This window comes from Astatotilapia calliptera, chromosome 16, assembly GCF_964374335.1.
Source record: "Astatotilapia calliptera chromosome 16, fAstCal68.1, whole genome shotgun sequence".
Classification (NCBI taxonomy): Eukaryota; Metazoa; Chordata; class Actinopteri; order Cichliformes; family Cichlidae; genus Astatotilapia; species Astatotilapia calliptera.
In genome coordinates, this window is record NC_137437.1 from 1,962,154 (window position 1) to 1,975,797 (window position 13,644).

The following is a 13,644-nucleotide window of genomic DNA, read 5'->3' on the forward strand; positions in this document are numbered from 1 at the left end:
AGAATGTCTTCATAATGACACCATCCTTCCATGCTGGAGACCAAACTCCTGCAACGCTTGTACGGGGACTAAATGGCCCATAACCCCAAATTCCTGAAACACACAGGGGGAACGTCATCCACCCCAGGGGCCTGGCCACCAAGGAGTTGTTTAACTAACTCAGTGACCTCATCCCCAGTGATGGGCAGTGATAGACGAATCAGCCCACTCCACTCATCTCCAAGTTCTGCTTCCTCTACAGAAAGGATTAAGGAGTTCCTCGAAGCATTCCTGCCTATATAAATTGCATTTATTACTTCTAGGCTGGACAACTGTGGGCTGGACACTTAGACAGTATGGGAGGAATTACTAGAAATTAACGAACAGAATATCCAATTCGTACATTTGAAGCAGGATTTTTATCCACTGGAGCTACAACAGATGGAAGAGATTTTCACCATTTCCCCTCTGTGGCTCCAGAGACGGAGGAGACACCGCAGTGAGAAGTGAGGCAAGCGGAGCGCCTTATGTGCTAGCTAACAAGCTAACCCATACAGACCATCTCTCCCCATCCTTTTTGTCGCCAATACCAGGACCTGCGCTAACAAGCCAGACCAGATCCAGCTGAACAGTTGTGTTGTGATTGTCACCGAGATAACAACATCCCCGACACTGTGGTGGAGCTTGAGAGCTGCTCTCTGTTTGATTACCTGGATACCATGGATCAGGGACTTTCTCACCAACCAGCCTCAGGTGGTGAGAGTAGAACAGAACATCATCCACCCTGGTCCTGAATAGGACCTCACTTGCACAAGTACTTTTACAGAGCTGTGATCAAGAGCATACTCTGCCACGGCACGACTGTGGGGTACGGCAGCCGCACAGCCCAGGACAAAAAAGACTTGGCCTGGTCAAAATGCCCAGTGGATTGTGGGGGGACAGCTAACAGACCTCAGTTCAGTGTCTTGATACATGCTCAATCATCCTGGTAACCTCCGTTACTGGTAATGGGCACAAACACGCTCTCAGAATGGTTGACTGGTTCACCAGCTGACATTCCAGATAGGATATCCACCACCTCCCTGTGGATGCCTGGCTAAGACAATCGAGCCAGGACTGGATCCGGAGTTTCGTCATATCCCATGTGACCAGACATCAGGTTATAATGAGCCAACTGGAAAAAAGTTTCCCAGCAGACTTTTGACATAACTGGGTGTGCTCTTTCTGTGTAGTGGTGTCTCAATACAGTCTGTCCCTAATAAACACAAAATGTGAAAATGTCAGGGTTATGTCAGTGCACATCATTTGACCATCAATTTTCATCGCTTGATCGAAGGCTGAGCTTAGAGTGTCGTCACAAGACCGTTCTAGTGGGAAATCTTTTCTGGAGCGAATCATCGCTTTTCATCCTCCACAAGGTCGGTGTCGGACAAGCTCACATCACCGGTGAGAGCAACACAAAGGTCTGATCCCTCGGTCCCATTTCCAGAACTGATGGCAGTGGTCTTCAGGTGAGGCACAGCTGGTCCAGGGCTGCCCAACAGACATCCGGGAATCACTTCCTTGCTGTCAGGCTTGCTGAGTGCTGCCACCTGGGTCTCCCCTGACAGCTGCCACAGCGACCATTCCCCCACAGGACACCGGCTTTCCTGTGCCGTGACCGAAACCATTCTTGGAATGACTGGGGCAGGTGTTATCTCCTTCCCCCATCTTGTGGAGCCTCACTGCAGAGCCTGGGTGAAGTGGTGGCACTGCTAGAGACCCAGCATGAACAATTAAATTTTCCAGAATTTCTGTCTGGCATTTGGCCTGGTCCAGCTGCTGCTGGTGCTCCTCCACCTACTCCTGATACATGGCAGGCAGCTCCACCATCATCTGCGCCAGCACCTTTAATCCGCTGCTTCTGACGTCTTTATTAATTCAGGCTACCAAGTACAGCAGTTGAATCTAAAGTGGATGTACAATAGAGGTTAAAGTCACTAGCACATCCAGAAACTATTCACAGTGCTTCACTTATTTCACATTTTGTCACATTACAGCGTTATTCTAAAATTGATTCACATCCAGCACCCCAGCCATACTGGTCACATGTAGGTGGCATCTATTTTTACTGTGACTCGGGAGGTAGAGCAGGTCATCTGCTTATCAGAAGGTTGGTGGTTTGATCCTTGACTGCTTCAGTCTGTATGGCAAATGTCCTTGGGCAACATACTAACCCCAGGTTTCTCGCCAGTGGATCTGAGTATGAATGTGTGTGAATGTTAGACAGGAACTACTTGCATAGAGCAGATAAATGCTAAATAAGAACCAGTCCATTTACCATTCACCCTATGGTTCTGTTTTTGTTGTCCTACCTTGACCAGTTTTTTGACTGGGGAAATAACAGCAATGTTTCAGGCAGGTTTTCCAAGTTTACCACCTTATTAAACAAAATGCAAACGATACGATCCTGAGCTTTTTGAACTACGGTCTCTTTGAGAAACTTGAGATCTTCATTACAGACTTTTCTCTTCCTGTCAGCACAAATGTTCTTTTCTTTATTTTACTTTAGTTTTGAAAGCTCAGTAATTGTTAACATTTTGCAGCAGTCTTAGTCAACACTGCAAACTAGAGAGGGCTGGAAAAAATTTGGAAAAAGAATTTTATTCTGTTTGTGCTAAATATATTTTTGGCTGTTTGTCAGGAGTTTCATTGAAGCAGCGGAGGCTAAGTTGAAGGCTGAGCTGAAGTCGACTTATCTAACACAGCTGGACAAGAAACGCCTGACCATGTGTAAACAGGAGCTGGTAGGAAAACTAAGTACAATTCTTATCACATTCCTTTACATCTCAATTAACTTTTGTCTGCTTTTACCTCAGTACCTATGCAAAATGAACAACAAGCCTCACAGACCACCAATTATAATACATTTCAATCACATTGCAGACTTAAACTGTTTTGGATATTGATGTTTGTTGGCAAAAATGTCCAGTATGTAAGATATTTATTTACAACTCCTGGGCAGGTGCGACCAGATTTGCAGTTTAGTATTCCATATGCATAATGTGCATTACACAATCTTAACAACAGCGTACACAGCATTTATACAACACCGCATACAATAATGGATGTATGTGTATTGCAGGAAAGTATGATAGGGGAGGCACAGTCCCTGGTAGGGAGGAAGAAAAATGCTGGTGGTGTGAAAGAAATGCTACAGGACGCAGCAAAACTCACACATAAACTCCGCTTTCTTGTGGAGGAGGTTTGTATCTGTTAGTTGTCACAGGGATTCGTCTGATGGTTCTGGTTCTCTCACTGACATTGCAGAGTGTTTGTCTTGTGATATAAGGAAACTTCAGATGACTGATGCTGTGAAGTTGTATTACTGTATATAAGTAAAATAAATGGAAAAATCGAAGTCAAAATTGGGATGCAGGCACAGGAAAAAGTGTGAATTTTGAAATGTCATTTTTTTTAATTTGCCTTATATATGACAACTTTTCTCATTCACACATGTACATCCTCACAATCTCTAGCCCCAGCACACAGTTCCAGACATGTTTGTGTGGCTGCTGAGCAACAACAAGCGTGTTGCATACGCCCGGGTTCGAACCAGAGACCTGCTGTACTCCAGCAGGCAGGAGGCCCGAGGAATTAACTGTGGCAAGGTCATAACCCTGTTTCTCAAGGTAAACTCACATACGCAGAACATGTCTTATCCATAGGAAGGCTTCCAGATGAAAAATAATCTCTGTGTGTGGATGTGTGTGTGTCTGTGTGCACGCAGCCTCCAGGTAAGCGTGTTGCAGGCTTATCAGTCCAAGCGAAACTGGATGTGTATCTGTGGTTTGGAGCTTGCAGGGACTCTAGCCACATGCTGGATAACCTGCCTGCAGGATTCACTCCAGCTACAGGGGGCGCTGATGCCAACAGCCCTCCCACACACTTGCACTGCGAAGGTGAGACTGAAGCTAACTTTTGCAGTGTCTATTTACCTTGTTTTATCTATTGTGCTTTTGCAGTGTACAGGCTTTCCATTTCTTTTGATCACTACCTAGAACCAGAAATCAGTCCATACTGACAAGACAGTTTCCTGCGTTATGATATGTAGAGACATGGAAAATATGTACATAGTTTCCAGGTCTAAAACGTGAAACCAGTGTTTCAAATGGCTCATAGAATTCATTAAAAACACAACCCTATAATTGTCACGGACTCAACTCAACTTAAATAAAAGTGCTTAGGTGTAGAAACAAACACACTGATAAGTCACACCAGTCAGCTCAGGGCAGCCCCATGACTCACCAAGGGCTACTGGGCCCTTGAACAGCAAATACACATCATACCCCAAAACTTTCTGTTGTACTAGGACAAGGACATCTCATCTTGCATATGAAGCAGAGGAATAAGCTTGGCAGCTAAGAGACCATGGCCATAATGATGACAACTTGGTCACACCTAAGAAACTGGTACTATGATATGACTATATTTCAGTTCCCTGACAGGAGATTAGTCGACACAGAGTCTGAGTCAAGACTCAGCAGTAAGTCCAGGTCTACACAGCTGGTGGTTAGGTACTTCTTCTTGCGCCTATGTTGATGGTGAAGGGACTGAAGCAATCAGCACGAAGACCAGAGCTGTTTTGTCCAGTAGGCAACACTTCACCCGTTGCCTACTGGTGGTGGTCAGAGGGCCCGGTGGCGCCAGTGTCCGGCAGCCTCGCCTCTGTCAGTGCGCCCCAGGGTGGCTGTGGCTACAACGTAGCTGCCATCACCAGTGTGTGCATGTGTGTGTGAATGGGTGGATGACTGGTTGTGTAAAGCGCTTTGGGGTCCTTAGGGACTAGTAAAGTGCTATACAAACACAGGCCATTTACCATTTACCATGAATTTCAGTAATTCAAGTTTCAACAAAGACTTTTTAACAGCAGGACTCAGACCAAACCAGCACAACAGTATAATCGGTCTGCAGTGGTACCATGAGCTCACTTTTGAGAGTCTTAGCCACCTGTATTCCAGTCAGAGCAGCACCGAGCCCGAGAAGACAACTTCGTTTGAGATGACGGAGACACGGGATCTGGCCATCACGGGTGAAGTGTGAATATTTCCATGGAAACATGTGATCCTCAGATAAGTTACAGATTCATTAGTTTTTTCTGTGTCACAGAACACATGCACCTCAAAAGTGAGAGTTGGTGACTCTGTAACTCGTGGCATATTTCACCTTGGTAAGGTAGGTCCTGTCGGCTCCTTCTTCTACTCTGTTCAAGTGGCAAGAAGGGTACTGTGAGAGGTTCGTGTGGCCACACTGGCATGGTGTAGAAGACTGGGCAATGGTTATAACCCAAGGTATCATTGGGACAATCACTGCGTAGCCCAAGCATTGACTTTCATCATTGGCTTGATTAAAGAGTCAGCCGGAGCTAATGTGGTTGTAGGCAGGAAGTTGAGCCACAGGAAGTTGAGCAAAGGTCTTCACATACCTTACACCTAGGAATGAAGGCTAAGTGTACTGCCTGGTAGTAGGAGGCCATTTAGGGGAGTCATGGTGAGTCACATGGTGAGGTTTGAAACAACTCCTACTAGTCTACCACTCGATACTGGTTAGCACTCTAACTAAACTGGAAAGATTTAAAGTAAATTTGGGATGAAATATGGCAGAGAAGCTAACCCTAGAAGCTAACGGTATAACGAGTCAAGTGGGCTCACTGCCCCCTGAGTCGGCTGCACCAACCCACCACGCCATGCTTTTTGACCCGGTAAATAGTCCTGTGACGACACATCGTTTATTCAGTTCTTTGGTCTGATGCAGAGCAGCCTGTGTTGCCCTCCAAAGTCACTGACACCTGCAGAGATGGTGTTCAACAGAAGGTACAAAGAACTCACCTTCAACAGTTGAAAACAAAGGCGGCTGATACCCCAGGGAAGCCTTGAACGATGAGAGCCCTGCAGCTAGCTGGGAAGGATTGGAGGACACCACACACCAGCTCGCTGCTGGTCTGCAGGGAAAACCAGAGGAAAGACTAGCCAGGGGTCCCGGGACAGTGCAAAACTCTTTCCATATACTGGAGGTGAACTGGGGACCACAATCCGACACGATATCGATGGTTGTTGGTGTGAGACAATCATTTATCGTCTGGATCTTTGCTGGGTCAGCCCTAATTTGTCCTTTCTCAACAATGTAGCTTAAAAAGGAGACGGAGTCAACGTGAAACTTTCATTCCCTCCACAGATAGGTTATCTAGGAGATGCTGCAGCACCAAACGGATATGTGACTCGTGTAAAGAAAGAGATTTGGGAAAAATCAGAATGTCATCTAAATAAATGAAAACAAACCTATTGAGGTAGTGTCTTAGCACGTCGTTGAGCAGGGCTTGGAAAACGCTCACCAGCTGAGCTTCCTGTTGGACAAGAGAGTGCTGAACGGAGTCCAAGCACTCTGTCATAACCTTTGAGCAGACGGACTCAAAAGCGAGACCCAGGATGCCAGTTCAGCGAATTTATTTACAGTGAAGTGCAGGTACTATTTACAGTGTCTATCAAAAGGGGAAAAATCCACAGTCTCTATTTACAATAGTCCGGTAGATTTATCCTCCGTCTTCAAACAGGACCGTGAAACGGGATCCTCTCCTCTGAACAGAACCGTCCACGAGACAAACATATCAGTCTCCTGGACAGAAGAGAGGATGGATGAGGAAAAGGGAACATGGAAATAGGTAAACAGACTTAAAGATTGGAGGTGAGTATCTACTGCAGTTGGTTTAACGCTCAAGCGATGGCTGAAAGAACGTCCTCTGTATTTAAAGGAACGTCAGATGAGGAACAGGTGAGTTGATTACTGCAGGTGTGTCACTGGTCAGAGGGAGGAGACCCAGGGGGATCGTGCCCCTGGAAGATGTGGTGTGGTTATCGCATACACGCACATACACAGAGAGAAAAGAGAGAGCCGAGGGAGAGATGGCAGGAGTACCAGGAGGAATGCATGATCATGACAACTCAACTGCATTGAATTAAATGTTTCCTTCTGAAAGCAAAACTCTTGTAATACACATGGAAATAATTCAACTACAGCAATTTATGTGTACCCACCATTTAGAGACAACGTTGACATTGCACCTGTAGTAAACCCTAACAATAACTTTTTAACAAACTTTCAGTTTTGTTCTGGACCAGGCAGTTCATCCTTAAGGTTTTACATTTCCAGCTGTGTCTGTGTGTCTGCAGAGCAGCATCAGTTCCAGTTGAGGTGCCACATGTATCAGGCTCGTGGCCTGATCGCTGCTGACAACACTGGCTTGTCAGATCCCTTTGCTCGAGTCACCTTTCTGTCACACAGTCAAACCACCAATGTAAGTGTGTGTGTGTGTGTGTGTGTGTGTGTGTGTGTGTGTGTGTGTGTGTGTGTGTGTGTGTGTGTGTGTGTAAAAAAAATTAAAGGAACACTTAGAAAAAAGATCTCCGCAGGGAAAAATAATGTGGTATCTACACTAATATGCACTGAGTAATGTGTTAGTAACAGCAAGATGCCACGACCTACAGAGGGCTGATTTCAAAGACCCCAAACACCAAAGTAATAAAAGGAAATCAAAACGATGCAACAGTTCTGTAAAGGTTCTCAATCATGCAGGTCGTGGCGATCTAAAGAGCTTGGAAAGAAAAGCGACCAGACTTCTTTAAGTTTCTTGAAGATGTTCACCTGTCATCCGAGAAGCTTCTTCAGTTCTAAGAGCAATTGGTAGAGCGTCCCAGATTTGGCACCATGAAGCCCCAGAGGCATTTGCTGTTTGCATCTAGAGACTGATTAAAAAGTATTCCTTTAATATTTTTGAGCAGTATATTTTGTCTGTTTATAACATGTGTTTCCATTTGTGGAAAGATGATAATTAGGTAATAGATGATAACATGGTTCATTATAATATGTCCAAATGGTGGTCAGACGGTTAAAAGTTTAAAATGGACACACAGTGCTTTACAGATGTGTATGGGACTATGTAGCCATAAATACTCCTTCATGGCAGCAATATGTCCTGGTTGGCTTCGTTCGGTAGGTTAATGTGCCCTGCCAAATTGTAAATGTCAAATTCAAGTACCCCAGTCTGACTCAACATTTGAGGATATGCTGGAAAAGCAGTTCTGTTCCATGAAGGTCCAACTTGGACCTTCCTGGACTTCCAGAATTTGCTGCTTTTGTTTGCTTTCAAGCTGGTCGTGTCCAAGTCTGATTTGCTTGGTGATACTGTGTTGTCAGATTATCAGTCAGACTCTCAGTCCTACATGGAATCAGTGTTTGCCAATGAGCCATCTGCTGCTGAGTGGAGATTTGCAGTATATCCAGCGAGAGCCACCACATATCCTCATAGAGGTGTATGATGACGACGCATTGGTAATCCCTAATTCAAATAAAAGACTCAATCAAGTTATTTGAACTATTATTTTTAGCTATGTTCCTGCCTGACTCTCCCCTCTCTGAGCTCACTCTGGTGTGTGCAGGGAAAGGCTGAGTATCTGGGTGCCACAGTGGCAGTGCCCGAGGTCTGTCTGTCCTCTGCTCCCTACACACCTCCAACTCTCCAGTACAACGCTCTGCACTGTGGCAGCCAGCCAGGGGGAGAATTGCTGGCTGCATTTGAATTGCTGCAGGTCAGTCTTTTAAATAACCATACATGCTCCATCATAATATTGCATGAGTGACTCCTGACTTATTATGATTGTGTAGATCTCACACTCTGAACAGCAGAGTCTGCCAGACTTAGAGGAACAAGATGGAGGCATCTACACAGTTCCTGCATATATCAGGCCTGTCCTCAGCACCTACAGACTAGAGGTTTGAGTACATGAATGTGTGCACGTGTCTGGATTTGAGACTAGTAACCCTATCTTTTTTCTCACCCCCCCAAATAAATATATAAAAACTGTATTTTTTCAATAGGTATTATTCTGGGGTCTGAGGGAACTGAAGAAAGTCCAACTTCTGTCTGTGGATAGGCCACAGGTACAAACACAATCTTTACAATGTACCTGTGTTCTCTCTAGGACCTGATATGCTGGTGTCCAGGATCACAATATGCTTAATTAATATCTGCCAGATATTAATACTTAATATCTGCCTTTCTCTAGGTCATTATAGAGTGTGCTGGTAAGACGTTACGCTCTTCTGTTATTCAGAAGTACAAGTCCAACCCAAACTTCACCACACTCGTTGATGCCATCGAGCTGGTAAGACAAACAGATCTCTAACATTTTAAAACTGGAGCCCAGCCATTACCCAGGGCTGCTACTGATTTTCATTTTGCATCAATGATTTTCAAATAATCAAGATGTGATTGAAGTTCAGACTTTCAGTATTATTCAGTAAACTAATTAGGAATTCGATCCATTTTAAACAGTACAGTGTAGTGTGGGTTATAGTATCTCAGTTTATATCAGCAAATATAGCACAAGATACAAAACTGTTTGACGTCATTACTACACAACATGATCTGGTTGACTGCTGTCCATTTAATATCATATTGTTTTACTCACTGCTTACTTTATTTTTTTAAATAACTCTGTAATTACTTAACGTGCATTACTACCTTCACAGTAAACACAGGTGAGACCCAAGTGCTGCTACCAATGCCACAGTCAGAAAGTAGCTCAGCTGGAAGGTCAAGTTTGTGACCTCTACCGAATCCTGGAGAATTAACTTCTGACAGATTCATTCTTCATTTCGAAGCAAGTCGTGTTATTTCCGTTCACAAAGAGGACACATGGTCCAAGTTTTGGAGCCAAGTCTCGAGTGCACACCTGTACCATGCAAACACTTTTTCTGTAACATTTTTTCTAAAATCAGAACACAATTTGGTAAAAAAGTTATTTCATTTAGTAACCATCAACAGCTCTTTAGAGACTGGCATTTTTCTCTGAAATGTACTAAAATCACTCGACTACTCAAGAACAAATAATGTAGTCGTAGTTATAAACTTTTTTTTCCAAAATATTTGGACAAAATATATAACTGAATTAATACTTAATAATCAACTGACTGTACTTGTGATACGTAACCATCTCAGGACCTGTCATGCAGTCATTGAGACTTTCAGTCTTAGTTCTACTCGATCTCACGGCTACTTTTAATTTCTATCACAGAATTCCACAACATTTCTTTATTTAGCACATGACCCTTTAAAGTCTTTAAAGTCTTGCAAAAACTAAAAGGGAAATGCGACATATATGGCACGATCCTGGGTCTTATGACCCAGCGGTTTTTCTTGTGTTTTATCATTTTGTATTGAGTCCACCTTGTCAGTTTACAGTCCTTGTCCCTCGGTGGATATGTTTAGCTTTTGGTTGTTAGATCTCCCCGTGTCTTTGCTCCTGTATCTTCCTCTGTGTATCTGTGTTCATATAGCTCTGAGTTCCTGCGCCTTGTTTCCCCTCGTGTTTTATTCCATGTTTCCCCAGCCGTTATCTCTGTGCCCTCTCTCTCTGCATCTCTGTGTTCTTCCTGTGCTACGTTTAAGGTCCACGTACTGGGTCAGTATTTTCAGTTCCGTGTCCTTCCTGTCTCGTTGTGCGTAATTGTCCTCAGCTGTGCTCGCCGTGTGTTCCCACATCCCTCATTACCTTCTGTGTATTTATGTCAGAATCTCCCTCTGTTCTGAGTCGCGTCGTCCCTCGGTGTTGTGTGCATTTCCCCGTGGTTTACCCGTGCCTCCTTGTGAGTTAGTTTTAGTTTGTCCCAGTATAGTTTCGTATTGCCCTTTGCCTCTCTGTTAATAAAGTTTTGTTTTCCGTTTACGAGTTCAGCGTTTAGGTCCAATCCTGCCTGCCTGACAATATACACTGATACATAGGAACATTTACCCATATCTAAGAACATAACAACCAAGCCGTTATCAACCGTCATATATTCATGTTCAAGCTGTCTTCAAGTGAATCCATGATCATTTTCAAGTTTTATAGCTGCAGCTTTTTGAAATTCTAACATCCTAGAAATCACAAGACTTTCCACATTCACTGCATCAGGACAAATTCAAGATTTCATACAAAATGGAAATCAACTTGTTTTCCGCAGACACCCACATGTTCTTATTAACCCTCTCGAAGCAGTAGTTAAAAACTAACAACCTGATTACCCCACATACATATTAGCAACAAAAAGTTTAATTTGAGCCTGAGAGGGTTAAACATATTCTCTGTTATATCGAGATCCCTCCACCCTGTTACATATTCCGTATGTATGGGGTAGGACCCCCCCCTGGGTCCTGGCATGTGGATACTTCTTTAAGACACTCTGGCTGGCCTGGCCACGCCCACAGCTTACCTATAAAACAGCTGTGCGACCTGAAACCGGTGATCATTTGATCTGCACTTATCCCATACACATGGAATATGTAGGAGTGAAGCCTCTGTTACTCAGTGAACCAAGGTTACAGAGTAACCGTACGTTCTCAGGTATCTGTGATTATTTCCACATGATGTGGCTGTATGACTAATATGCCCTGCTGTATATGTAGCCCTTAATGTAGCCACATACATAGCTAATAATAACAATAATACTAAAAATAATATTATTATAAGATTTTTTAGTAATAGGATTAAATTTGGAGCCTCTATTCTAAAGAGTTTTCTTTTTATTGTTGTGTTTTTAGAAAAAACAAATTAGACAGATTCAGATTGGATCAGGCCCAGAGTTTATTTCCCAGCTCATGCTGTCTGGATCTGTTCATAATCGCTTCATTTTTCCAGACACAGTCTGCTTACTACACTAAAAATGTCTCATCCTCCCAAAACTAAAATCTAATGTTTAAGATCTCTAAAACCTAAGACATGTCTCAGGCTCATGTCTCATGGCTTCACTGATTAACAGAGGGGGCAAAATTAAAGCCATAGTGTACTTAAGAAGAAGTACAAATACTTGTGTTTCTTAAATAACTAATCATTTGATTCAGGTGTGTTGACCCAGGGTAATGTCTAAATCCTGCAGGACACCGGCACTCGAGGCCTGGAGTTGCCCACCCCTGCTTTATGTAATGTAACTCTGACCACGAACACCACAGCCACAATAAAGATGGGTCTAAAAATCTATATTATTTATTTATTACTGATGCTCATTAGGGAAACAAAGACAGTAGACACTATTAGAAACCTTTCGTACAGAAAACTCAGGGTTAACGCTGAAGTAGCTCAGAAAGAGAAGATACGAGATGACGTTGGAGGAGCAGAATCCAAAAGAGGCTGAACAAACCTGTTGTCAACTAAGCAAGGAGTTAAAGGCACATCCATCCATCCATCTTCATCCGCTTTATCCAAGGCCGGGTCGCGGGGGCAGCAGCCTAAGCAGAGAAGCCCAGGACTCCTCCTCCCCAGCCACCTCCTCCAGCTTATCCGGGGGAATACCAAGGCGTTCCCAGGCCAGCCGAGAGATATAATCTCTCCAGCGTGTCCTGGGTCTGCCCCGGAGCCTCCTCCCGGTGGGACATGCCTGGAACACCTCACCCAGGAGGCGCCCAGGAGGCATCCTTGTCAGATGTCCGAACCACCTCAGCTGGCTCCTTTCGATGTGGAGCAGCAGCGACTCTACTCTGAGCCCCTCCCGGATGGCCGAACTTCTCACCCTATCTCTAAGGGAGAGGCCAGCCACCCTTCAGAGGAAGCTCATTTCTGCCGCTTGTATCCGCGATCTCGTTCTTTCGGTCACTACCCACAGCTCGTGGCCATAGGTGAGGGTAGAGACGTAGATCGACCGGTAAAATTTTTATTTTTTTTTTATTTTTTGTGTCCCGTTTGGATCTTTAGCCATCAGAATTGTTGTCTTAAGGCCAAGAAAGATGCCAAGCGGATTTATTTTACCAAGTGGATCATCATGGCCTTGCCATATTGGTCCATTTGATTGACCTTTATTATAATTATGAATTTATTTTATTTTCAGTTGCTACAAACGGGACAGACATGACTGGGGGATAGGACAGGGAGAAAGAATGAAAGAAAGAGAGGGAGAGAAAGAAAACCAAAGGGGAGAAGAGACGGTGAGAAGGGGGGGAAGAAAGAAAAAAAAACAAACAAACAACAACAAAAAAACAAACACCTGGGTCACCTGTATGGAGAAAAAAAACAGAAGAGAAAGCAAACAACAAAGAGCAACATAATAAAAAACACGGCACCATCACAATAGACTAGCTAGCAGTAGATATCAGTAGATGCTAAGTAATAAACGATATTGTGCAGCACGCAAGATAGACAGCGTACAATGTGCTTTGAGGCAGCAGCCAAGAAAGCTGTAGTCCGCGTCTGTGAAGACCCGTGTGTACACCTGTGTGCATACCTGTGTGGATCAGCATGCTTGCATTCCACAGGTTTCTCCATGTAATGATCTGCTAGGGAGTGTGGGGGAGCCACAGCCCCGTCCTCCAGGGCATGAAGCAGGTATGGAGGAGATCAAAACTCCAGACATCCAGAGGCCCCCAGAACACAAGAGACCAAGGAAGACCAACAGAGGGGCAGCCGCACCACTGTCCCAGAAAGAGCTGAGGAGAGTCCCAGATGAGGGCTCACTCAGCAGCCGTGGAGCAGAAGCCAGGAGGAGTTGCAGTGACGCGCCCGTGAGCTCCGCCGGCAGCCAGCCGTGCCTGAGTGACCGAGCCCCAGGCCGAGAGGCCTGTATGCCTGAGATGTCCCCAGAGAGGTGGTGCCTGACACCCAA

The 13,644-nt window shown here is 44.5% G+C and overlaps 1 protein-coding gene across 2 annotated transcripts in view; it reads left to right on the forward strand.

Moving 5' to 3' along the window:
* fer1l6 (fer-1 like family member 6) overlaps positions 1-13,644 on the forward strand; it is a 65,587-nt gene that overhangs the window by 33,522 nt on the left and 18,421 nt on the right. For both annotated transcript variants that reach the window (XR_013902292.1, XM_026144799.2), the window contains exons 18-27: positions 2,663-2,765; positions 3,104-3,223; positions 3,498-3,650; positions 3,749-3,920; positions 7,185-7,309; positions 8,209-8,343; positions 8,451-8,600; positions 8,677-8,784; positions 8,890-8,952; positions 9,078-9,176. Coding sequence is in view for 1 of the 2 variants with exons in the window: in XM_026144799.2 (XP_026000584.2) it covers positions 2,663-2,765; positions 3,104-3,223; positions 3,498-3,650; positions 3,749-3,920; positions 7,185-7,309; positions 8,209-8,343; positions 8,451-8,600; positions 8,677-8,784; positions 8,890-8,952; positions 9,078-9,176 (1,228 nt within the window). In the remaining variant the exon portion in view is untranslated. The remainder of the gene's footprint in view (positions 1-2,662; positions 2,766-3,103; positions 3,224-3,497; positions 3,651-3,748; positions 3,921-7,184; positions 7,310-8,208; positions 8,344-8,450; positions 8,601-8,676; positions 8,785-8,889; positions 8,953-9,077; positions 9,177-13,644) is intronic.